The sequence below is a fragment of the Gambusia affinis genome, linkage group LG07 (assembly GCF_019740435.1).
Source record: "Gambusia affinis linkage group LG07, SWU_Gaff_1.0, whole genome shotgun sequence".
NCBI classification, from domain to species: Eukaryota; Metazoa; Chordata; class Actinopteri; order Cyprinodontiformes; family Poeciliidae; genus Gambusia; species Gambusia affinis.
In genome coordinates, this window is record NC_057874.1 from 11,958,835 (window position 1) to 11,983,222 (window position 24,388).

General features: G+C 40.3%; 3 protein-coding genes across 5 annotated transcripts; 1 reads left to right on the plus strand and 2 right to left on the minus strand.

Moving 5' to 3' along the window:
• Nucleotides 1–2,923: 2,923 nt before the first annotated feature.
• eefsec (eukaryotic elongation factor, selenocysteine-tRNA-specific) lies at nucleotides 2,924–14,735 on the minus strand. 2 transcript variants are annotated; one of them, XM_044123381.1, is made up of 8 exons: nucleotides 14,413–14,543; nucleotides 13,787–13,916; nucleotides 13,489–13,696; nucleotides 13,268–13,364; nucleotides 11,821–11,985; nucleotides 10,303–10,926; nucleotides 5,681–5,837; nucleotides 2,924–3,438 (listed from the first exon to the last, which is right to left on the minus strand). In XM_044123381.1, exons 2-8 carry the CDS (start codon nucleotides 13,818–13,820, stop codon nucleotides 3,260–3,262), a joined length of 1,464 nt encoding a protein of 487 aa, XP_043979316.1. In that variant the 5' UTR covers nucleotides 13,821–13,916; nucleotides 14,413–14,543; the 3' UTR covers nucleotides 2,924–3,259. The 2 variants fall into 2 exon arrangements, with proteins under 2 accessions (XP_043979316.1, XP_043979315.1); XM_044123380.1 differs by lacking the exon at nucleotides 13,787–13,916 and having other exon boundaries at nucleotides 14,413–14,735.
• A 528-nt stretch (nucleotides 14,736–15,263) lies between these two features.
• Nucleotides 15,264–21,664, plus strand: ruvbl1 (RuvB-like AAA ATPase 1). The gene is made up of 11 exons (XM_044123383.1): nucleotides 15,264–15,563; nucleotides 16,469–16,555; nucleotides 16,678–16,810; nucleotides 17,562–17,713; nucleotides 18,001–18,090; nucleotides 19,593–19,742; nucleotides 19,817–19,880; nucleotides 19,953–20,151; nucleotides 20,246–20,348; nucleotides 20,423–20,514; nucleotides 21,475–21,664. The coding sequence occupies exons 1-11, from the start codon at nucleotides 15,423–15,425 to the stop codon at nucleotides 21,632–21,634; spliced, it is 1,371 nt and encodes a 456-aa protein (XP_043979318.1). The 5' UTR covers nucleotides 15,264–15,422; the 3' UTR covers nucleotides 21,635–21,664.
• Nucleotides 21,665–22,166: 502 nt separating this feature from the next.
• On the minus strand, nucleotides 22,167–24,284 carry mustn1a (musculoskeletal, embryonic nuclear protein 1a). 2 transcript variants are annotated; one of them, XM_044123386.1, is made up of 3 exons: nucleotides 22,974–24,284; nucleotides 22,765–22,891; nucleotides 22,167–22,446 (listed from the first exon to the last, which is right to left on the minus strand). In XM_044123386.1, exons 1-3 carry the CDS (start codon nucleotides 22,980–22,982, stop codon nucleotides 22,349–22,351), a joined length of 234 nt encoding a protein of 77 aa, XP_043979321.1. In that variant the 5' UTR covers nucleotides 22,983–24,284; the 3' UTR covers nucleotides 22,167–22,348. The 2 variants fall into 2 exon arrangements, with proteins under 2 accessions (XP_043979321.1, XP_043979320.1); XM_044123385.1 differs by lacking the exon at nucleotides 22,167–22,446 and adding an exon at nucleotides 22,453–22,690.
• Between the last annotated feature and the right edge of the window lie 104 nt (nucleotides 24,285–24,388).

Sequence of the window (24,388 nt, forward strand, 5' to 3'; positions counted from 1 at the left end):
AACCCAGCCGCCTCTACTCTCTGTTTCTTTATAAATGTCTGTTATCTGTGCTCATCAGAGACCGGTTTCCATTTATAAACATTCAGGAGCTCAGACGGTGACCCTTGACTCCTGGCTGACCTGGACGTCAACAGCAGAAAGGACGGGGTTACTGAGGGGGGAAGCATCTCGGCTGTGTCTTATCTCTGGAAAGAGGAGGACAGAGTCTAATAGGAAACCATGGAGGAGAGTAGGGAGTCTAGAGTCATTCATAAAGGTTAACATGTGATGATTATCATGTAAAATGTGGATGCAGACTCAGTCTCACTTTCAGTCTCCAGTGACCACAGCAAGATAACAAAGGTGGCATCATTTGTTTGTGCAGGAGTAACATACAATCATGTGAAGAAGTTAGGACTCTGTTCAGCTTTCTCATAAATGACCAATCTCAATTTCTTTCTCTGAAAAGACCACTGGACTAAACTCCATTGAAAACCTCCTGGTCATTCCAACAAATAGTGATTTCTGAACTCTTCCTGAGTTCAAGCATTAGTGTTGTTATTTATAAATGAATATGAACTTTTTCTTGTATTATCTGAGGTCTGAAAGCACTACATCTTTTTAATTATTTTGACCATTTCTCATTTTATAAATGAATAAATAAATACATTTTTGCCTGTAATTTCGGAGACATGTTGTCAGTAGTTCATAGAATAAAAGAACAATGTTCATGTTTCGCAAACATTTACCAACAAAAAGTAAAATTAGAGAAACTGATCATTTTAAGTGGTCTATAAAGTTTTTCCAGAGCTGTGTATTCACACATAAGTCACTGATATTAGTCTGAACAAAAACATATTCATATCAATGTCTCCTAACAAACTTCAGAGGAACACCAAACTTTTCCTATATATTCAACTAAAACTGGATATTTCAAATACAAATCAAAAATACATTATTGATTTTGAAGAGAAATTAAATAATTAACAAATAATAAAAATAAGAGCTTATATATATATTTCTTTTTAATAAAGGTTGAGGTCCATGAAAGCCTGCTTTCATCTTTCCAAAACCAGTTTGAAGAAAGTGGAGGTAGTCCTTCTTCAATGCACCAGTATGACTGGCAGTGAAACAGACCCTCAGCATGATGCTCCCTCTACCAAGCTTGAAAAATAGCACTTTATTCACAAGTTTGAAAGCCTCATCTTGATTCCTAACCATAATCTGACATTGACCATCCTGACTGTTTCACCAGAACATATTTGGCCGGTGGTGAATAAATGTTTGTAGACTGAAAGCCGAGCCCACCTGAACAGTTTTAATCGTATTGAAGGTAATTAATACTGTGAACGGCAGAGGGAGAAAAGATGTTTCCTATTAAACCAGAATGAATTGAGAACGAAAGAAGAGCTACAAGAAGAAAGAGAATGTGAAAAGACAAGGAGTAAAGAGCTACTTATTCTTCTTTCCTCCTGCGTCTGGTTTGCTAGAAGAGGAATGAGTGGAGATAAGCCTGAAAGGACTGTCACTCAGAGGAACAATTCTCCCAGTGTCCTCCTCTTCCTCCTGGGACTCCTCCCTCCTCCTTCCCTCAGATTCCTGCCGCGATAGAGCTGCTGCTCACAGGGACAGTTTGCTGACATCATAGCAGAGCCGTCCAACCCGCGAATTCACAAGTGTGAACAAAAATACTCAGAAAATGAGTAAAATCTACCCACACACACACTGAAGCATTTAATACGGAGGGAAACTTGTTTGCTTGGATAGTTCTGCAAATGCATCTCAGCAAACACGGAGAATTTTCGAGATGAAGTCAAATAACATTAACTGACTGATGTGCTGCCAGAAGATTGCTATTATAAAAGCAATAGGTGTTGAGAAAATGTTTAAACAAAGTTGGAAATGCTTCGCTAGAGCTTCAGCGAGATTCACTTCACTTCAGGATCCACATGGAAACCCAGACTTTCTCCCTCTGCGTCTCATTCTGTAGAAAGTCAGAGGGGTCCTATAGGCTAATATCAGAGTTAAGTACCAACCAGTTACATTTGCTCAGTTACAATTACTTCCTTATTACAATAACTATTTTGAAAAAGAAAAGCTTTTGGCAGTATTTTTACTATGCTGTGCTTTGTACTTGAGTAATTTTACTGTGCAGTACTGCTCCTCTTATTTGAATAAAATTTCTGGAAACTTTACTTGCTGTGAGTAACTTCACTGAATAAAAAGAAGCTTATTTGTAGCAGTTTTTTTGTTAAAGTTTAATGTTTTGTATTGAAATAAATTGATTTGGAAAAATGTTTCTTTTGCCTGCTTCTATTATTTATATGAATTATTTTCACTTTGGTTATATTTCACTATGTCAGATTATGTAATGTTCAAATATATATGTATATATATTTTCCATCAATTACTCAGTACTTGAGTAGCTTTTTTGCAAAATATTTTTGTAAAAAAGTATTTTTTATCAGAGTAATTTCTTGAACAGGTACTTTTTAACATTTACATAAATAAAAATATGTTGGAGTAGCACTACTTTTACTTGAGTTCAGGTTCCGGTTACTCTACCAACCTCTGGAGACAAATACAAAGTTTATCTGGATTTAATGTCAGATAGGAAAGTAAAAAAAAAAAAAAAAAGTTTTTTACAAGGTGACTGTAAATTATTTGGAATCATTGAAAAGTCAGAGGTCACACCGTTATTGTTTTAGAAATTTTACTTTTATTTTAATTTTTTTTTTTTACTTCCTTAACAGAAAAAAAACCCTGACTAGTCTTCTGACATTCAAATGAATAAAGAGGAAATTAAAAAAAAAGAAAGAAACTGAGACAAAGACAAGTCAGAGATCAAGCAGGAGTCAGTGAATAACGAAGCTGGAACATTGCATTATCGCTGCTGATGAGACGCACGGTGGCACAGGAAGTAAACACAAAGACCAACCTGAGCTCTGCAGTTCTGCTAGTGATTATTTTAATCGATCAAGACAGAGGAATTGCAAAATTATCATTTTTTTATAAGTAAAATTTAGTAAACATCAGCAGATTTGGATCATTAAATGAAAGTCGTGTATCATGAAAAGAAAGAGCAGCTTTCCCCTCTCGTGGTGGAGCAAACAGGATTAGAGAGAGAGATAAAACAATCACTGTTTCACATGTGCTCAACATTCCTCAATCATCGCATTTCTGCAGACTGTCTCCATCTTCCAGAAAAAAGAAAAAGGCTCCCAAACCTCTGAAGCTGCTCTCATGGCCTGTTTCTAAGAATCAGAGGAGCGTGCAGGGGTCAGGACTGAGCCATCTTCTTATGGGGATCAAACACGTATCTCTTGAAATGCAGGTGAATGCCGACAGGCTGGGACTCTCTTTTGGGCTCCTCTTCGGCTGCCGGCTCGCCTTTGCTGCCGCTTTTCCCCTTCTTCTTGGAGGAGGACAACAGCTGCTTGGTCTCCGGGCGAAGACCCTCTGAGAAATACATCAGCAGGCAGGTCAAGAGGAGACGAGGTTAATATAAATCTAAACAGATAAACCACCTTTATTTTCATGTTTTACTTTCTCCTGTGCAAAAACCTTCCTCAATTTAACCTGATGCATGATGTGGATCTTTTCCTTGTTGCAGTATGCAGCAGGTATTTTGCACAGCCTCCCTTACTGTCAAACTCATGCAAAAGCAAACCTCCTCCTCCCTATATCTGCCCTCATGTTTGCTTTCCTGAATGTTTTAGGCCTGGAACCGACTGCGGCTTTGCTTCCTCTTCTCCACACAGCAGGTAAGACGTTCTGGGTTCACTGCTTTCCATGCAGGCTGTCTGACCGCGTGTACATCGGCGCCAGCATTCTTCTTGTTATCATCATGCCAAGGTGAGGGCTGTTATGGTTGCAGCGCAGCCAGAACGCTCCAGCTGTTATCTATGATCAGCCGAATATCTCGGCTTTGCGCTGGAAAACACGCTCACGCACCTCCAGCGACAAATCCTTTAAGGTAAACGGGCCGAGTTTATGGTAAGCTTTTCAAGTCAGCTGCATGCATTTACGTTTTCACACACAGTAAATGTGGTGAATCGGTAACTGATTTTTGTTTCCCTTTATCGTCTATATCCTCACACACCAGTCACCAGATTGAGAGCAGCGTGATTTAACCATGTGTACCAGACAGAAAATCCTCCCAAATCCAAAACCTGAGATATTCAAAAACTGGTTTATATTTGCATAAAAATCAAAGCGCCACCTTAAGAAGTCACTCAAGTGAAGTTCAGGTAAAATATGGTCCCAATCAAAGGGACTTTTGACCCCTTTGATTGGGGTCAAAGGTCAAAGGAGACATAGCAATCTATGAAAAAAAATGTTCAGTCCAATAATGTGACTGTAATCTCACACTACACTATTCATTATTGTTTTTTACAAGGGTTGAGAATAAGTAAGCATCTCACAATAACTAATCAATTAAAAGGGAGCTTGATGATTTCTTTTCTAATAATGAATATTTTTTAAAGTGCAGTTTAATTTATGGTTTGGGTTGAGCATTTTTATTTCCATTTTATACATTGTTTTTTATTTGACATTTAAAATATCTTTACGAAATTAAAGTTTACTCGTCTTTGAGCGGCAAACTTGCCTTATTAAGCATTATCAATATACCACCTGAAAATGGTCTCAAAACAACAACATTATCGTTTATTGTAATAATTACTGGGGTAATTTATCATTCAGCTAAATTTGTTACTTAGCTGGTTTATTATGAAGTACAAAAAAAGAATTTGGATCCTTTTTTGTTGAAGGCACACCTGGTTCAGTGCTGCTGTATTTAGATGTGACTCCTTACTGGATGGGATAGAGAAGTTTCTACCAGAATCTTTGAGTACTCCTTGTTTTCTCACCACAGAAAATATAGTAATTCAGTAATAAGCTGCATTTCTTTCCTGATCCAAGAAGCCACTGCTTTTATTTGGTCCACAGAAGATACGCCCAGAAATGCTCCCAGTTTTGGAATTGATTTGGTAACGTTCACACTACCAAACTCCAATCCACTTCTAGATTAAGAAAATGAAACCATTACTTTGCAGGTTTTGAAGTAAGGTTGGTGTGAGGAGCTGAAGTCAGCCACAGGAAGCATTTCTGAGCCAGATTCAAGTAGACACATTTAAAATCAGTTCCTTACTCGTCTGAAAAACTACGCGTTACAAATTCAACAGAAAGCGAAGGCGACTGGCAGGAAGCACAGCCCTGCACAGATACGTCTTAACCCAAACTGACAGCCTCATGGAGACGCCGCTGAATGTCCACATTATGCTCCCGCCTGAGCATACTGTGCGCGTCGGTAAATCTGAGACGTTTGAGGATGCAGGAACAAGGCAGCGAGGAGGATGTCGGCCTGGTTCTGTTTCTAAAATGTTTTTGTTTTCTCTTCCCTCCCGGTGCGGAGTCGTTCGTGGGTTTTGAGCAACAGAAGGTAAAATAAACACTGATCAGACTTCCCCCGGAACACAGGCGATCCCCAGAGGAATGCTGGGAATGTGGCTCGGGATGTCGGGCTTGCCGCTCTTACCACATCCTGAAGACCGTCCGCTGAGCCCCAAAACACTGAAAGTGGACTGGATGTGGGCGTCGGCAACAAGGGAGGCTCAGGTGACAACAAACTAAGCGTCACTCTTTGAAACGCCAATCAGTGACACCAAATTTGCAAGCAGATGTCGGACAGGATCCTCACCTTGAATACGGATCTTGAACTTCCCGCTCTGTCCAAACCCGCCCTCGATAACGCCACTCTCCCCTGTCGACAGAGTAACCTTTAACCCCACAAAGAGCTGGAGGTTGGTCTCCTTTTTGAACAGACTGCGGCCGATCACAGAGTAATCATCAGTCACCTGAGACAGGAAAACAAATGAGCTCATATCAGGAAAAACATCTCAACGAAAGTAAGGAGATTAATAAAGTGTAGGACCAAAATGTTTTTAAAAACAAATAATAAATGTAGATTACAGCCGTTTTTCATTACATTTGAAATTGAGTGCTTTTTTTTGTGTGTGTTTATATAATTTTTCAAAAATATAAACATCCCATAGATGAAAATTTATCAATTCTCTTTTTGTGAATGCTTCATGTTTTTCTTTGTTTTAAAACCTAAAAATAGAAAGAAATTGTTTTTTTTGTTTTGTTTTTTTAAACTGACCACAGATTTCCTGTACAAGACATTTTCTACATTTACAAATTATTTTCACAAAAGGTTATGCAACATCTTTGGTTCTAAAGTTCAGTTGAACTGAGGGCAAAAGTGGCTTTTTGGTTCGTAACGGCGTTCGGATCCCTGTGTTAGACCAACACAAAGCAGTGGATCAATGTGAAGTGAAACTGAGTTCATCAATTTTCTTTTACACATTTTCAATTGCATTTCCATCTGTACTTTGACTATGCCATTTGACTGCATGCATGTGCTTGGATCTAATCTGTTCCACAGTAGCAGCGGCTAGGTGCCTCTTTCTTCATTCTTGCTTCAAAAACATAAAAAAAAAAACATTCCCATAACTTAATGTTCCCTTAACATCATCTCCTTGTCGGGATGATGTGTTCAAGGCAGTGTTCACTTTTTGTCACAAATATTGTTTTGTTTTTAGACCACAAGCTTTAACTTTGGTTTCCTCTGACCATGTCTGCTGTGTCTCCCAAGTGGCTTGTAGAAAACTTCAAACAGAACCTCTCATGGTCTTCTTCTAGCCACGTCCATAAACGCCACATTTGTTGAGAGCGCACCCAGTAATGAGTGGCTCATTCATTCGTACCTGAGCAGTGGATATTTACAGCTTCTTCAGAGTTAACATGAACCTCTTGGCTTTTTCTCCTTAACTGGACAGTCATGACTTTGTTGGTTTCCTGCAAATGATGAATTGAGCAGAGCTCTACGAGATGTTCAAAGTGGGATATTGTTTTATAACTTAACCCTACTTTAGACTTCTCCAGAACTTTATCCCTGACCCGCCTGCCGTGCTCCTTAGTCCTTATGATGCCTTTTGTTAATTAAAGTTCACCAACAAACCTCTGAGGCCTTCAGATGACAGCTGGATGCATGCCTAGATTAAATTACACACAGACGTCTGAAGGCAAACTGGACGCACTGGATATTATTTGGGGTATCCAAATATAGGGGGTTTAATACAAAAATATGCTTCATATTTCAGATTTTTCATTTGTTAAAACCTTCATTTTTTTAATTTTGCACAACTCTGTGTTGATCAGCTAAAATCTCAATAAAATACGCTGATGTTTTCGGTTATTAAGTGACGAAATGCGGCAAAAGTCCAGAATTGCAGCTGCTTTTAGAAAGTACTGTTCAACATGTAACAAATGTTGCGTAAATTTTGCTTCAAATAAGTAAAAACATGTTCCTATAACATGGATGCTTGAGGAAGAAGAGCCATCAGGCCATACTCTTCGAGGCTCACCTGCCGGGCTATCTTTGACTTTCTTCAACACGGTTAAGCATATTTTATGGCATATTTGTATTTCTTCTTATCGCCCATCCCTAAGTGGATCTAACCCCGCCACTAATCTGATAACTGCGGGGCACCGCTCTGTCTCTGCACCACCAACGCTTCCTCGCTCTTCTGCCTGACCATGATTCATTCCTGAACATTTGACCCTCAAGCATGACGGATCTGCAGATACAAAGAAAAACGGCGTACAGTTGCCGCACATGTCTGATGGACCATCTGATTCGTGACATCTCAACAATGACAGTAATGTGCTCTTTTTAAGAAAGGGAATTCTTTGGTCCTGAGGCACAGCTGGGTCATTCTGCGAGACGGCGCGAGCGACGAACGCGACATCACATGACCGCCGTCTGACCCCTCGCGCTGTTCTGCTCCTGAGTGTACGAGCGGAGCTGTCAACAGCCCGAGGTGCTCAACACAGGAAACAAGTTCACACACTTGAACCTTGCACTCCTGGTGACCCTGCTCGAGGGCCCGCCAGGAGAAACTGAACTGTAACACAGAGCGTGACGAAAGTCATCACCAGCGGCATGAGCTGCAGGAACACCGTTCAGGTTTAGGGACATAATCTAACAGCAAACACGCAGGAATGATAACAACGGCATGCAGACGGGGGGAGAAAGATGCTCAGACAAATGCGGAACGTGTGGATGTTCCTGCGCCGCTCAGGTGAGACCAAACAGCGCCAGCCTCCGATAGCTAGACAGCACCAGAGCGACTGGCGTCAGCCGGCCACCCACGCATGCTTCTGTCGCAGCACACGCTAAGGCATGCGTACCACCCATGCCTCAAACGCGGCTCACCGCGGCCACGTATGTATGATTGTTTGAGTGTACGTGTCCGTTTGTGAATATACAATAGGGGCCTGTGTCTGGGAGGCACGCTGCAGCGGCACCAGCAACAAGAAACATCAGAAGAACTAGAGCAAGAAGAAGGAGTTCAAGGTGATGGCGAGGGAGGGCGGCAACGAGCGCTGAAACGATTAATCGTGATTAATCGATTATTAAAAGAGTCATCAGCCAATTTGGTAATTGATTAAATGTTAATTTTAGTATAGAAACTCAAATTAAAAGGCCATTTGTTGAAAGAACAACATAATCAGAGCAGCAATTAGGCTGAAACTAGACAGAAATGTCAAAAAAAAAAACATAAAACAAAAAAAAACACTTTTTGTCTGTAAATATGTTTTACCAAGAACTCCAAGTGTCATAGTTTATCTTCAACAGGATCAAATTCTGTAAAAAATAAAATAAAATCCGCTATTTAGCATCTTTTGCTATACAATTATTACTGAGTTAATTAAAAAAAATAATCAACAGATTAACGCAACACATCTTTTGCTACAAATGATCAAGTGTACGCTGAAGGAAATTTGAATTATCTCATGTTAGGCAACAAAATGTTTTTTTCCTTTTTATAAAATGAATAATTTGTTCATTTGCATCTTTCAATGTATTTTCTATTTTAAAAAAAAGCTTAAGTGGTTAAATGAAAATACTTCAAAAATATGGCAATTTTTTTTACTGATTAATCATCAGAATATTGGTAGAATAGTAAATTACTAAAATAATTGGTAGTTGTAGCCCTACAAGCGATCGCTGACTTCCAGGAGGTCGTGACCTGAGCACACATCAGAGTGGATAGCATGAAGTTCCTTTGAGCAAAGATCTCTGAAGAACTCAGCTGGGAGTCAAAAACAGGCCCAGCACAGGATAGTGAGGGGACCTGGAGGGCAACTACAATCCTTTGGAAAAAAAATTTAAAAAAAATCAACACTCTATAAACTTTTCCACATTTTGTTTAGTCACAACAACAAAGCGCGTTAACATTGTGAAATCTTTTTCAGAATTTTATATTGCAAATAAAAATCTGGACAGTGTGGTGTGCATTTGTATTAATCGTCATTGAGGCGATACTTTGAAGAAACAGCTTTCAATACGATTACAGTAGCAAGTATCTTGGCGTTGCACATCTGGATACTGACATGTTTGTCCATTCTTTATTGAAAATTAGCCGAAGCTCATCCAGACTGGATGGAGAGTCTCTGAACTATATTCCAGTCATGTTAAAGATTCTCATTTAGTTTCAGGTGCAGGTCTTCCTAACACAGCAAAATGTGGTAGGGAGACACATTTTGCTTGAATTGTGTTTTTGCTCTGTATGTATATTTAGGGACGCCGTCCTGCTGAACTTCTACCTTCTCCATCATCACAAATATTTTCTACATTGTGTTTTTGCAAGTGCAGCTAACCAGCCAGATATATTTTCATTCAGAGCTCTCATGCAAGCTCTGTGAAATATAATCACCGACCAAACACTCAATGCAAGGAATCAGATGTTGCACACATGACAACTGCACTTCAGTATAATGGGTTGCTCCAATTTATTTCGTAGTTAAATTACACATAGATGGAAACAAATTCTTAATTGTAGACTTGATAGACAATTTGCTGCACCTGATTTTATTTAGGGGTATCAGAGTAAAAGCAGGGTTAATACAAATGAAAGCCACACTTTCAAGGTTTTGTTTGAACAAACCTTTTGAAATACTGCCTTGTCTTTCTTCCACTTCACAAAAATACACTGTAATTTGTGCTAGCCTCTTAAACCAACGATTCAATAAAACACGCAAATTGGTTGCAATTTGAAAATATGTTAAAGTGTTCTTGGGTTATTAATGCTTTTAGAAGGGACTGCTTTGAATTTGATCTTTTTTCTGTTTCATCTACAAATTCAATTTTGAAACAATTCCCTTGGTGAACCAATAGAAACACTGTCTGCTAAATGGAATCAATAGAACTGATTTGATTTCAAATAAATAGCTAACTGCTGGACAACCACTCACCCTCTCCACTTGTCCCTCCTTATGTTTGGTCTTGAAGATGCGTAGCTGAGGCAGAGAAGTCTCGGCGTAACTTTTGTCTTCAAACCCGTGCAGCAAGCGGCCTTGGAAGGCCAGCCGACACGCGTTGGCGTGGATATCCGTGTCCAGCTTGGAGCCGATCACCAGACAGAGCGCGGGACATGTGACAGGACGCTCAAACTCCAATAAAGCCCACTGTTCTGGGTCGGGCCCCGAAGCCGCTTCTTTTTGTCTGCTAACGTACTCGTCCTGGTAGGAATACTCCCTCTCAAAGGTGAAGGGCGTTTCCAGTGAGGACGGCTCTGACGGAGTCGGTTTGGTGTCAGCAGGGGGTAAGCCAAAGAAGGTCACCTTCGCCATGACCGTCTCGTGACCCACCGTGATGTGGAACTTGGCCCGGGTGGCGAGGGAACCCTTAAAGTATCCGATCTTCCTGGTGGAGATGATGGCTGCGTAGAGGGTGCGCAGGGAACCCGGAGTGCACACCAAGCCGCGCTCCAGCAGTTTAGGGTCGAACTGTGTCACGCACACACCCACACGGTCCCCCTGCATGGCCCCCGACACCGGCTTCCGAAACATCTGCACCGACTTTATTTTCTTGGTCACCTGATGTCAGAGAGCACACAGACACAATAAATAACACACCTAAAAACACATCTCCACAGATAAATACACAATACTTAGCATGAACCCGATCGCGGATTAAACAGCAGCAGATGAGGAAACGCTTTAAACTTCAGAAGCAAATTTGTAAAAACGTTCTTACTCTCCAATATCTCAATAAGATGTTTGGAAACTGGCAAATTAACAAGCAAAAACTCAAGGGATGTTTTTTTCCCCCTTAAAAGTGACACTGTTGTCAAAATATTCAGCTTTGAAAAATAAATATGTTCAATAAATGTAATGATTAAAAAGTCTGATAAACAAAATCAAGAGTGAAATGTAAATCTCCTTTTTGTTCAGTTGTGGTATTTAAGAATCCAAGAATGCGCTAATCAAATGAGCTCCTTTGATGTAACGATTATTAAGCTCAATTTGAAAACTGGGTTTGACAAATAAAAACCAGGTTTTGTTGCGTTTCCTCAAAGGTGCACAAATAAGAATTTAGAAGATCTCTGTTTGGATGTTGACTCAATAAAATATAAGACCAAAATTTGAACAGCTTGGCAGATATTATTATTGTTTAAGTAAAGAAACAAAAATGTTCATCAGCCAGACTGACGGGAGCAGATGAAATGTCAATTAAGTCATCTGCTGCCACCAAGAGGTGAACATAATAACTGCAGGCAGCAGTTTTGCATGTGGTCTTGCTTAAACACAGGATCTGCAGTCAGAAAAGCACCGATTCCCCTCATATTTCCCTCACATTAAACAGCCACATCCTCTGAACAGACAGCTATGCTCCACTTCTGAGTCTCTACCGTTTCCACACATTCTTTTCCACTGTTAGGGAATGCCACCTGTGCGTAAATCTCAGAGCCCTCGGTGTTAAAAGCAAACCTTTAGCACTGGGATTTCCACTGTGTCGTTAATGGCCAGTGATCCCTGCAGGACGGTCCCAGTCATGACCGTTCCCTGACCGCGGATGGAGAAGCAGTGATCCACAGCCATAAGAAGGTCACCTTTAGCATCCCTCTTGGGGAGGTACGTCTGTTGCTTCAAAAGCTGAGAGAGAAAAGTTGAATGTTTAAGTAATGTTGGGGCTTTGATCATTTTTCTGTCCACCAACAAACAAGGTGGTCATTTGCACCAATGCACAGACGTGTTAGTGTCACATTTTGGAGCTGTTTAAAAATGTGTTAGCCAGCTTCAGTGTGAATCAAAGAGGCCTTTGTAAATCAGAGTTTTTTGTGACTTATAATTAGCGTATTTTTCAGTGGAATAAAACATGCAAATGTCACAATTAAGGTAAAAAAAATCTCTGGAATTATTATTATATTTTTTTTTTTGGTCTCTTTTTATTACATCATTATACATGGCACTTTACAGCCTTCTTAAGGACACAATCAAATAAATTAGTCCTAACTCTCCCAAATATGATCAACCAGGCTGAAACCTGGTGACTGCCTGACTACTTATATCCTTGTACAACACATTAAACATTTTCCAATTTGTCTCTATAAACTTTAGGAAAACAGTCAGTAAGTTTTATTTGAACAGCCAGCTGACTGACAGCTCGTAGCAACAGGCGGAGGCAGCTGGGACTTACTACTCTTTGCCATAACTTTATAACAGATAGATACTTCCTAACACCAGCTCATATTAACTCAGAGCAACTTTAAGGTGTCTGGTGCTGCTTAGTGAGGTCTTGATAACAAGTGAGCCGCAGCTTTTAGAGTCGATTTGATTCAGGTGTGTCAACATCTTTTAGGCCAGGATAGCGGCTCTCAAGGACCAAAGAACTTCTGACATCAGATCCTATTAATTTTGTGCTCCAGGACAAGAGATGCAGGGTGGAAATCAAAAAGCTTTCGTTACATAGTTTGTCCTTCAATGAGAAATTTATAGAGCTACATTTAAATAAATACAAATATCAGGATTTGAAAACATTGGAAGATTTTGATCTCTTTTGAACACTTTGATTCTGACAGGGAATGTTATTTCCTTAACTTTGTCAAAGAACCGATCCATCACAGGGTGTCCCCCAGTATATTGTAAGTCTGACAGACCACCAGGCTTTACTTGACCTCCCACCAGGCTGTTTGATGTTTTATTTGTAATATTTCCTGTTAATTTTTAACATAAAAAGGCTGTGGGGCAACTGGTGGACTTCCCTAGCACCCGTACCACCAGCCTTAGCTAGTTTTCTGGTGGGAAACCTGCATCTGCTTTAATAAAACAAAACAAACCAAAAAAAAGCTCCAAATTAGAAGCTGCACCTTTGACTTAATGAGAACCCATATATAGCCTTTAGCAACAACAGCATTAATTAGCTTCCAAACTTTACCTCAATTAGCTCTGGCACTCCCTGTGGCTCCTCTGTTTCAGGGGCCTCTGGGCCTCCAGGCTTCGCTGCCACAGCAATCACCGGACATTCCTTGAATCTGTCCACCGGAAAACAGCAACCCTCAAATTATTTCATGATGTGGTGTTGAGGCACTCAGCCTATACTAGTAAACTTCAATTTTACATTTACACAGATGTGTAATTTTATGAACCAATACTGACCGTGTGCTCTCCAGTGTTTTGTGTAGCCTTTTGGTCATTTTCTCAATGGCACTTTGTCTCTTGTTAGGCGGCAGCAGGTCGATCTTGTTCAGGACGACGACCATGCGGGGGCAGGTCAGTTCTCCTATCAGCAGACACTCTGCAGTCTGAGTCTGCACGCCTTTCACAACGTCCACCACCAACATCATCAGGTCGATGATTTGCGCACCTAGAAAAAGAAGACATCGGGGAAACATGGAGCTGAAGCAGAACGACTTCATTCTTCCCTTTCCCACAAACGAGAAACTGAGAACATTACAAGCATGAAGTTGAATATCCACCCATCCATCCATCAATTTTCTTCCACTTCATCCGGGGTCGGGTCGCGGGGTTTTTTGTAGCAGTAGTTGCATACTGCTACAAAAATGGAGCAAGACATGCAAAACATACTAGGAAACAGGACATGAAATGAAAGGAGGGGTACATTAAGGTAAAGAAAGAGCTATAAGATTGAAACTAAAACCACAGTTGTCTTGTTCTGACTTTCATGGATTTATACAGTCCCTAATGTGAACTCCCTGATGCATTTCAGCTGCCACTTCGACTGTCGCCACTCATTCAACAATTCCAGTCAGAGTGAGTCTTTCAATTTGGTTTATTTGCAGAGAGACAGTGCCTCCTGCTGGATGAATTAAACTAAATTCAGCTGTGGTCACTAATACTGCAGAAATAGAATACAGTTTTGGAAATGCTCTGATCTCAGTCAAGCCATCACAGTTTGGCACTTGTAAAACTCGCTCAAATCACACCAATTTTCTAATCCAGAGATTAAAACATAGAAATACAATACCTTTAATAAGACATCTTAAATTTATATGGGCTAAAACACCAATAAGTTCCTATGGTCTAATATAAGTTTATTTTGCCTCCAACGTTAGAGCTCACCTCCAATGATGGTCCGAATGAGAGAGGCGTGTCCCGGACAGTCCACCAGGGTGAACTGGAGGCTGTCATAGGGTTGCTGTCCCCCGCCGTCACGCAGGTGATCAGGACAATCCACGGTGAAGGAAGAGAAGCCCAGGTCCAGCGTGATGCCCCTTTCACGGGACTGCGGGTTCTTGTCGAAGGCGGCCGTGGAGGCTGTGCTGCTCAGCGCTCGGGCCAGCGAGGTCTTCCCACTGTCCACATGGCCGAGCACCCCGATATTAAAGTTCAGAGTTTTAGCCCGACTGTCTGGTGACTCTGTCATTTTCTCCACGGTCTGGAGATAGTATTATCTAACATGCGCGTTTTCCTTCACTCTGAATCGGACCCTGAACTCACCACGGCGCGTTACTTTCAGCACCAATCCTTCCGTCGGCAGTGTTTGTTGTTAATATGTTTAAAATAAAAACATATTAATGCAGCTGGCTACAAACAACTTTTCTACCGAAAGAAACGTCTTCCCAGATATCAGCGAACTTCACCCTGGGAAAACAAGCTAAACCGGAACCTCTTTTGCAAGTAAACAAAATAAAATAAAAGTATAAAATCAATCATTCTCAAATAGTGACACTTGAATTTTATCAAAATATGAATGTCAATTGAAATATTTCCATGATTGTACCCACGCACAGTGAAACATGTAATTAATTTGTAGCATGTTTCTCGTTGTTTCACTACGACAAACCAAATGAAACACACAGAAAAAGACTAGTTAATCTCAGCCAATTACATTTTTACATGTTTTCACAGGATCCAATCATATTTCAGATTTTTCACAGTAGGCGGGAACTTAGGGGGACGCGCTTCCGCTCACTTTCCCTAGTAACCCACATGGAAACCGAGTTCCCTGTGTTTTGAGTTTCGGCGCCGGCTGTGGCGGTTTAAAATAATCAAACGGGAAATCAGGTTTTTATTGGTGTGAAGGAAAACTAGCGACTTCTACATTGCACATAAACCCAAATAACACAGCTATGAAGATAGAGGAGGTAAAAAGTACCACGAAAACCCAAAGGATCGCCTCACACAGTCACGTTAAAGGACTGGGGCTAGACGAGGCCGGAAATGCTAAACAGACAGCATGTGGACTGGTCGGGCAGGAGACTGCAAGAGAGGTAATATTTATGTTTCACTACATTGTTCTTATTCATCTGTGTCTAAAAGCTATTAAATAATATTCGTTTTGCCAGTAATATTTAGCTAAACGCAGGTCTTTCAGTAAACAACATGCTAACGCTGTTAGCACCGCTGGTCGCTACAGTTTTATGGTATATATATATATATATATATATAATTATGACAAATCATTGTTGTATAATATTTATATTAGGACATAGTATTAATATTATACTTAATAAAAAAATGTTTATGTCAAATGGAGAGGTTAATAACAACCAGAATATGTAATATTGTACATTGTACGCTCTTTATGATAAACTCCTTATGGTTACATAAAGAGTCCCAGGGTTAACATTGCATTAAGCCAAACATTCACTCTGTTTTGGTTTCAAGACGTCTCAGCGTGGTTTTTAATGTTTGTGTTTCAGGTTTTGTATTAAGAATATCTAAAACTGGTTAGGGGCATGCATGAAATTATTGTAATTTCTTCACATTTTGTTGGATTCAGAGGTGTTGTCTGTGTCTAAGACCCTTCAGCACAATGTTTAGCCAATTTTTACCCAAGATCGTTTTTATGTCTTTTTGTCCTTAGAAAGAAAAATCAGAACTGACAAATAAGACCCAACAAATGGGAATGAGTATTGGCCCATTAAAGTCTGATTAGTTCTTGACTAAAGACAACAAATCATATATTTTTGCTTTATTTTCTTTTTTTTCTTGCCTTATTTTCATTTGATGTCAGCAACACATTATGAATTTGTGGCTTGTGTCTCCAGTGTTTGTGTTGCACCTTATATCAAGCCCCTTCTCCAATGTGGACGTATTTGTATTTATAAACATTTAGTTATTTTGTGTATGCATACACTTAATTTTTATACACATCCTTTTTCAATTTCCTCAGGCCTGTGGAATCATTGTTGAGATGATCCGCTCAAAAAAGATGGCAGGAAGAGCAATTTTGTTGGCAGGACCCCCAGGAACAGGAAAGGTTTGTGCACTGTTTTTCCAAAGTCCTGAGATACGAGTATGAGTACAAGCTCATTAACTGGGACTTTTTACTTGAATAACAATTATTATTCTGGCCTCTCATTTCTGCATTTCAACCTTCAGACTGCCCTCGCTTTAGCTATGGCACAGGAGTTGGGAAACAAGGTTCCTTTCTGTCCCATGGTTGGCAGTGAAGTGTACTCATCTGAAATTAAAAAAACAGAAGTACTTATGGAGAATTTCAGGAGAGCAATTGGTAAGTATGATATATTATACTATACCATTCCATGTCACCTTCATGTTTAAAAGCACTTTCCTAGACACATGCAGGAATATATATATATCATAGCACATGTTATAAGTTCAATATGTGCTACTTTTACACCAGTAGTGTGAAACAGGGATGTTTTCATTCAACAAACATAGAGCCAGAGTTTGTGTGTAAAGAGTTTCTCTTAAAACATCACTTTCGTTGAAACTGGATGTCCTGATTAAATCTGCCGCCTTTAGCTTCAAGCTAACACTTGATGGTGAATTTTTACAGAGAGGATTTTTTTAAAATAAAGAAAAACAGAAAGGGTTTGGCTGACTGATGATGTTACCTCTTCATTGAGAAGGAAATAGAGACAGAGTTGGTCAACATCACATTGGCTTCACCTCTAGAAGGGATTTTGCAGGAATCTGGGGGCTGGGGTTTATCTCGTTTGTCGTCACCCCATCAGTAGCAACTCTGCAACACAGTCCCTGCCTTAAGCACAGCTCTCTGACCCCTAACATGGAGGACCAGGCACCTGTGTGCTGCTTATGCTCAGATTCACAGCCTCTGTGAAAGAGGTGTGATCATGTTACACTGATGTTCTGGCATTTGCCCGGCGCGTACACGTTCTTTCCTGTAATAAAAGGCATTATTCAGCAGTCTGAAAGATGTGGCGGCTTAGCTGAGACGGGAATATAAAGACCTTATTGAATCCTCATTATGAAGTGCATGTGTGTGTGTGTGTGTTCAGGTCTGCGCATCAAAGAAACAAAGGAGGTGTATGAAGGGGAGGTGACAGAGCTGACCCCGTGTGAGACAGAGAATCCTATGGGTGGGTACGGAAAAACCATCAGCCACGTCATCATCGGTCTGAAGACGGCCAAAGGCACCAAGCAGCTCAAGGTCAATTTTTTTTTTTACTTTATTTGTTCTTCCTCGACTGTCGCCAGCAAATAAACCCTGGAAGCAAAGTGTCTAATAAACACCATTATGAACAGATAAATGAAATTAGTAGTTTTTGGATTTGTCTAAAGTATTTGTCTTCTCTTGAGTTTTATTCGTATGGATCAGATTAATATTTTAGGAGCAATTTTAATCCTAGAATTAAAATTTTAGGATTAAAATTTTGTAGTTTGTGCAATATGAATGGCCTAGAGTTGACCTAAAAAGTGCTTTTGCGCTTTCTCTAGTTGGATCCCAGCATTTATGAAAGTCTTCAGAAAGAGCGTGTGGAAGTGGGAGACGTCATCTACATCGAAGCTAACAGTGGTGCTGTCAAGGTAAACTTTCATTCATTTTGTGAAACGGGAATCATTTTTTTTGCTTCTTCAAAAGTGAAATAGTATGAATTTGAGTCCTGACTGCATGGACTGTGGTTAAAAAGCACACTCTGTCTTTCTCTTTGGAACAGGTTTTTATGAATAAACAATGTCTTCTTCTGTTCCTACTTGTTAAAGAAAAAAAAAAAACCAAGAGCTAATTTTGGTTAAAAAAAAATAAAATAAAGTAAGAAAGAAAAGAAAAAACACTCGGTTTCAGTCAGTGCAGTCTTGGCGGATTATTGTTTTTCCAGTTTCCAATCGTGTCTTTGACAATTAAACTTTTTATCATCCTCTAAGCCATTAAGCCGGGAGCCATATTCAGTCCGCAGGGGCCGGGGCCCCACAACTTATAGGTGTTTCCCTTGTCTAACAAACCTGAATCAAATGGCTGAATCACCTCCTCAGTACGTAGTCCAGTTCTCCAGAGTCCTGCTAATGACCTCAGGCGTGTTGAAGCAGCAACTCATCTAAAAGTTGCAGATCACCGACCCTGGAGTTCTGAAAAAAAAGAAAGAAAAACAGCACTGAAAACTCCTGATCTAAGCAATGAATATACAATATAATTAGGGAGCATTTAAATACAGAAGTTATTTAAGTGTTATAAAAGTGGATTTAGTCTGACATGCCCCACTGTAAGAAAAGAAAGGAAGTAAAAAATTATTAAAATGGGATTTGGAATGAAAAATCAGAGGTTTTATTTTTAAGTTCTGAAAGGTTTCATACTGAAGTATTTCTTTAATGCAGATTCAGGTGTTTTTACTGTTTGCCAATAGATGTTCACTTTGTGGTTATTAAAAGTATTTTCAGGAATTTTGGGGGTAAAAATAAATGGTAGAATCCAATATCGGGCTCTGTCTCACTTTGTGCACCGTCACTCCAGATGTCTTCCTCATTTCCAGCCATATGAAGCACATTGGTCAACAAGAAAATAATAATAAAAAAATAAAAAACGCTTCAAATTAAACATGAATTGTGTTCATGTCACAAAAAGAATAAATTCTTCCTGAGATCAAAGTTGAGTCTTTTTTTATTTCCCTGCCTCCTGTCCTCTTCGCTCCTTCATGGTGGCATTCTGCTTCCATCTCTCTCCGCCCTGCATGCAGCTCTCATTCCTGCAGCCTTTCATTCTTCGTCTATCTTTACATCTCTCAGCGCAGCGGGGATCGTGGCCTGCGCTGACAGGCTGTGATGACGGTTCTTTTAATCGCTGCAGGTGGGCGGGGGGCCGAGCGGGTCGGGCCGGCTGTAGTCGAGCGGCAAAGGAAGAGGACTGGGTGGCACATTTGTTACTGTTGACAGCAGCCTCATGCTCTGTTTGATCCCTCAGCCAAAAGCCTTCTCTCTCTCTGCAAAGAGCTGGCAGCCGCATCACACACCTGCCCTCGTTCCCCCGGCTCCGCTCCTGCATTTAGACGAGACTTTCTTGGTTAATGGAGTTGTGTGTCGTGATGTGTCTGCAGAGGCAAGGCCGCTGTGACACCTTTGCGACGGAGTTCGACCTTGAGGCTGAGGAGTACGTCCCACTTCCCAAAGGCGACGTCCACAAGAAGAAGGAGATAGTCCAAGATGTCACACTGCACGACCTAGATATTGCAAATGCCCGGCCACAGGTGCATAAACCTTCAACTATGATGCATACATTTGTTTTGAGAACAATAGCTAAGTTCAAATTGTCTAATCCCAGGGCGGTCAGGACATTCTCTCTATGATGGGACAGCTGATGAAGCCCAAAAAGACAGAAATCACAGGTATGACATGAAACCCTCCGACTCCCAGTATCTAATCGTCCCAAGCTGACTGCTGCTCTTTTCCTGCCTCAGATAAACTTCGAGCCGAGATCAACAAGGTGGTGAACCGCTACATAGACCAAGGCGTGGCCGAGCTCGTCCCCGGCGTCCTGTTTGTGGACGAGGTGCACATGCTGGACATCGAGTGCTTCACTTACCTCCATCGAGCTCTGGAGAGCAGCATCGCCCCGATCGTTGTGTTCGCCTCCAACAGAGGAAAATGTCTGATCAGGTGAGAACCGGGTGTGTTTTTAACCGGAAAGGAAAAAAAGGGGGGGGGGAAGTTTCCGTTAAAACAATCAAAACAATGTGACGTTGTTTATCAGGGGGACAGAGGACATCAGCTCTCCACATGGCATCCCTCTGGATCTACTGGACAGGGTGATGATAATCCGCACCATGCTGTACACGCCGCAGGAGATGAAGCAGGTGAGTCTGCTGGGATCAGCATCAATGCTAGCTGCTTAGCATTGTTGTGTGGCTAACAAGGCTGCGTTTTGAAGATCATCAAGATCCGCGCTCAGACCGAGGGGATCAGCATCAGCGAGGAGGCCCTCACACACCTGGCAGAGATCGGCACCAAAACAACCCTCAGGTAGAAACATTCTGGATGTTTTTACGTTTTCATCTGAAGGTTTGATTCACTTGATGATTTTTTTTGTTTGTTTGTTTTATTTAAAGACATAATTATCGGGTTCCAGGACAAGCTGGGAAAGTTTGCAGTTTAAGGATTTTCTATTAAAAAGAAATCATGACGTATAATGCAGTATGAGAGATACTGATTCCGGACTTCATCCTTGTAGGCCTGTCTCAGTAACTGGGCTATACATTTTTACAAATAATCATCGCAATAAAAAATACAGATTTCTGAAGCCGATTTCAAGATATATATTCATAATGGCATAATATTGCAAGTTCACCCTTTCAAAGACCAAGAATCCTACATTTTTGTGAACATTTAACACGACAACTAAAAACGATTAAAAAAATGGAAATAAAACCACAAACAATAGAAACCATTAATAAAAAGGAATATGATGTATCTTCATTTAAAAAAAAATTATCATCACAATGTAAATTCTTGACCTCATTTAAATTGATCGTGATTAATTGCTTACTGCAATAAGCAATCCATCCTGGTGAACTTTTTTTTATTAATACTTAACTTTAGTTATGAATTAGAACTGTGGAAATTTGAGTTTGGAAGTTTTCACATAAAAAAAATAGGTGCATGAATCCTGTGATTTGTGCAGAATAATAATTTATCTCCAAGTCAAAAGCTTCAGTAGAAGTGGAAGAGTTGTGTGGAGGTAAAGTTAGTTGCTCAGTGGTTTGGAGCTTTTCACCTGAATCATGTTAGCTTCCCCACTATCAACTGCTCCTTTTGTACAAATACATTTGTTTTATCAGGTTCCTACGATGAAAATGATCATTACGTGATAGATAAAGTATTAGTTCAAGTCTCTTAAATGGCAAAAATAAATGGAAAAATAAATAATTCTAACGATAACCACAGATGTCTGCATCGCCGCTTATATTTCCTGCTTCCTCTCAGGTATGCTGTGCAGCTGCTGACCCCAGCCAGCCTGCTGGGCCGCGTTCAGGGAAAAGAGACCGTGGAGAGGGAGCAGGTCGAGGAGATTAACGAATTGTTCTACGACGCCAAGTCGTCAGCCAAAATCCTCCAAGACCAGCAGCACAAGTTTATGAAATAAAAACCCCACAGGAAGATGCTCCACTTCCTCCACCCTCGTTCTGTCTTTCGTCTTTTGCATTTCCAGCTGCAATTTATAGCTGGAAAATTGCAGCTGGAATTATACAACTATAATTCCAGCTGGATTTATAGTTGTAATATTTTTGTTGGAATTTTTGAAATAAAAGAAAAAAAACTCACAATTACTGACTACCTCCATTTCTATCTGGTGTAATAGATGTTTACTACATAATCAGTCTTAAGTCATAAGTTGCATTGATACTTATGTCTTTTACATCAGTGTAAAATTGTTAGAAAATAAACGAGGAAACATAATTACAATTTTTTTAAAACATTGGTTTGAATTAGCAGTTGACAGAAAATTTGTCTATCAAATATTAAAATCCTGCTCTGTTCATAAAGTGCCTTTACTCAGTAAAATGTGTTTGAGCTAATGTATAATCAGTCCCACTCAGTGTGGTACAGTGCTTCCTTTTACTGGACTATAAGAACTTACCAGAAACATAAAAAGTGAAATAAAGCTGTATCAAAACTATATCAAACAATTTATTGCTTTAGGCCGACTAAGAGGTCTATTAAACATCTCTCAGCTGGTGGTAGTTGCATGATATGAAGCAACAAAAGAAAAATGCTTTTGACAACAATAACAAACAGGTTAAATTACATCAGCAACATGGAAGAGGCGCCGTTCATCCATGGAGGGGAAGTTTTCCTTTTACTTCCTGGCCTGCCGAGGGGAGCGAGTGTTTAAAGCCGTCTCTCCTCCAGATCTCACTCCACTGAACACAGAGGGAGCCGCTTTACCCATTTTCTCTGCAAAGAACCAGGATAAATGAGAAGATTCACCGAATAGCAGATAAGCTGTTGTAAAACTGTTGAGGTCTAGTTTATTTACGCTCATATTTAACTCCACTGGGTAGGTCAGGAATGTCCCATCATTAAAGCGCCATGTTTCCTCTCTCTGTATATGGACTGGAAACTTCGGGATCAGATTTAACTCCCCTTACAGTCATTATGTGATCCCAGTTTGACCAAACAGAGAACAGATTCACACAGTCTGCTGTCAAAAGCGAAAATTTGTGTAAAGGAACACTACCATAAATTTCTCTAGGTACATATTAACATCCTCACCGCACTCCTCCATCACTTCGAAGGTCTTGCTCTTCACCGCCCCACCACCACCAAGTTTGGTCTTTGCTTCGGTCAGGTCCTCTTCTCTCACTACGGGACGCTGGGCCTGTTCATCTTCCTGTGCAGGCTGGAGGGCAGAAACACTCACGTTACCTTATCTCCATATCTGCAGCAGCTGACAACTGGGCAAACTAAAAATCGGGTCTTACTTGAGACATGGTGGCTGTGCAGCAGTAGATACCCGGCTGTAAATGTTCTTCTCTTGCTGTCAGCTGGCCCCAGACCGCCTCCAGCACAAGCTTACATACACAGACAATCTGGCAATGATTTCCCAGTGAACATTGAATCTGATTTCAGTGCATAAGTGAGCAGGCTCCTCCTGTTGTCTGTCTCATTATAAATGATGAGATCACAGCTGAAACTTGCGCCAGTAAACTTCACCTAACAGATCCCAGAGATGCAGGGAGATGAGGTTTAGTCTCTTCTTTTGTACTTTACTGCAGCAAAAATGCTTTGTGATAATGTTAAACAGCGATTTAGAAGGATAACAGCATGTCTTAATACACCAACCCCCTCAGCAGACTCTTTACTAGTGTTTACTGGTACAGATATCATAAGAAATCAGGCTGACAGCAGGATAAACTCACACTTCTCTTGTTGTAAAAATGCCACGCCAGCTCATTTTCCACAATGACATCACTGTTTAGATTCTGACTGATCTAAACACAGCACATCAGAAAGACCAACAAATCACTGGGAAGTTTTTCCCAGCAACAATGCAAATGTGTTGAGTTGATCCTGTAACATTTATTTGCTGCAATCCTCTTGAACTGAAGCCCACACTGTAAAAACAAACAAACAAACAAACAAAACACAAAACTCAAGAAAGTGATCACGGTTAGCTATTTCATCCACTTGTAACATGATGAAATGATTTCAGTGGTGCTCCAGTTTTCTAATAAGTAAAATTTGGATCTAATAAATGTAAAAGGGCAGCCGGAAAACACAGACCAGATTCACTCAGTGGAGACTTTTTTTCCTATGTGTGTGATTAGGAAACAATCTATTATGTGTAGTCAATATCCATAAACGGATTCAGAAAACATAGAGTAATTTCATTAACTGGTTAATAGTGAAGGTTAGTAAAAGAAATATGGGTGCATATAGAGCTATTTAATCCATGTGGATATTTTTATTTTTTGGGATGCTGATGGTTTTTTTCCTCTATTTTCCAAATTCTCTCCAGCTTTTTTGCATGTTTTACTTTCTGTCTCTGTAAAAAGAAATCTCAATAATGATCATTGTGGTCATTCATCCACTTGTAATACGATGAAATGATTTCAGTGGTGCTCCAGTTTTCCACTCCTCTTGTTGTTGGCATTAATTATGTTAGATACAGTCCAGTGATTGCTGCCATTGACTTAGTTTTTGTGGCTCAGTGCTTGTTTTCAGTTGCCTCATGATTGTTGCCAAAATCTTTGATTTCCACTCTTGCACAAAAGTCAGAGTCCTGGTCCATCACGTATGTTTGTTCTCTCTAATGAAATTATTCATTAACAAAGATATTGCTTCCAATGGCTTTGTGTGGCATGTGCTTCATTCCCATAACTATAACTGGTGGCTC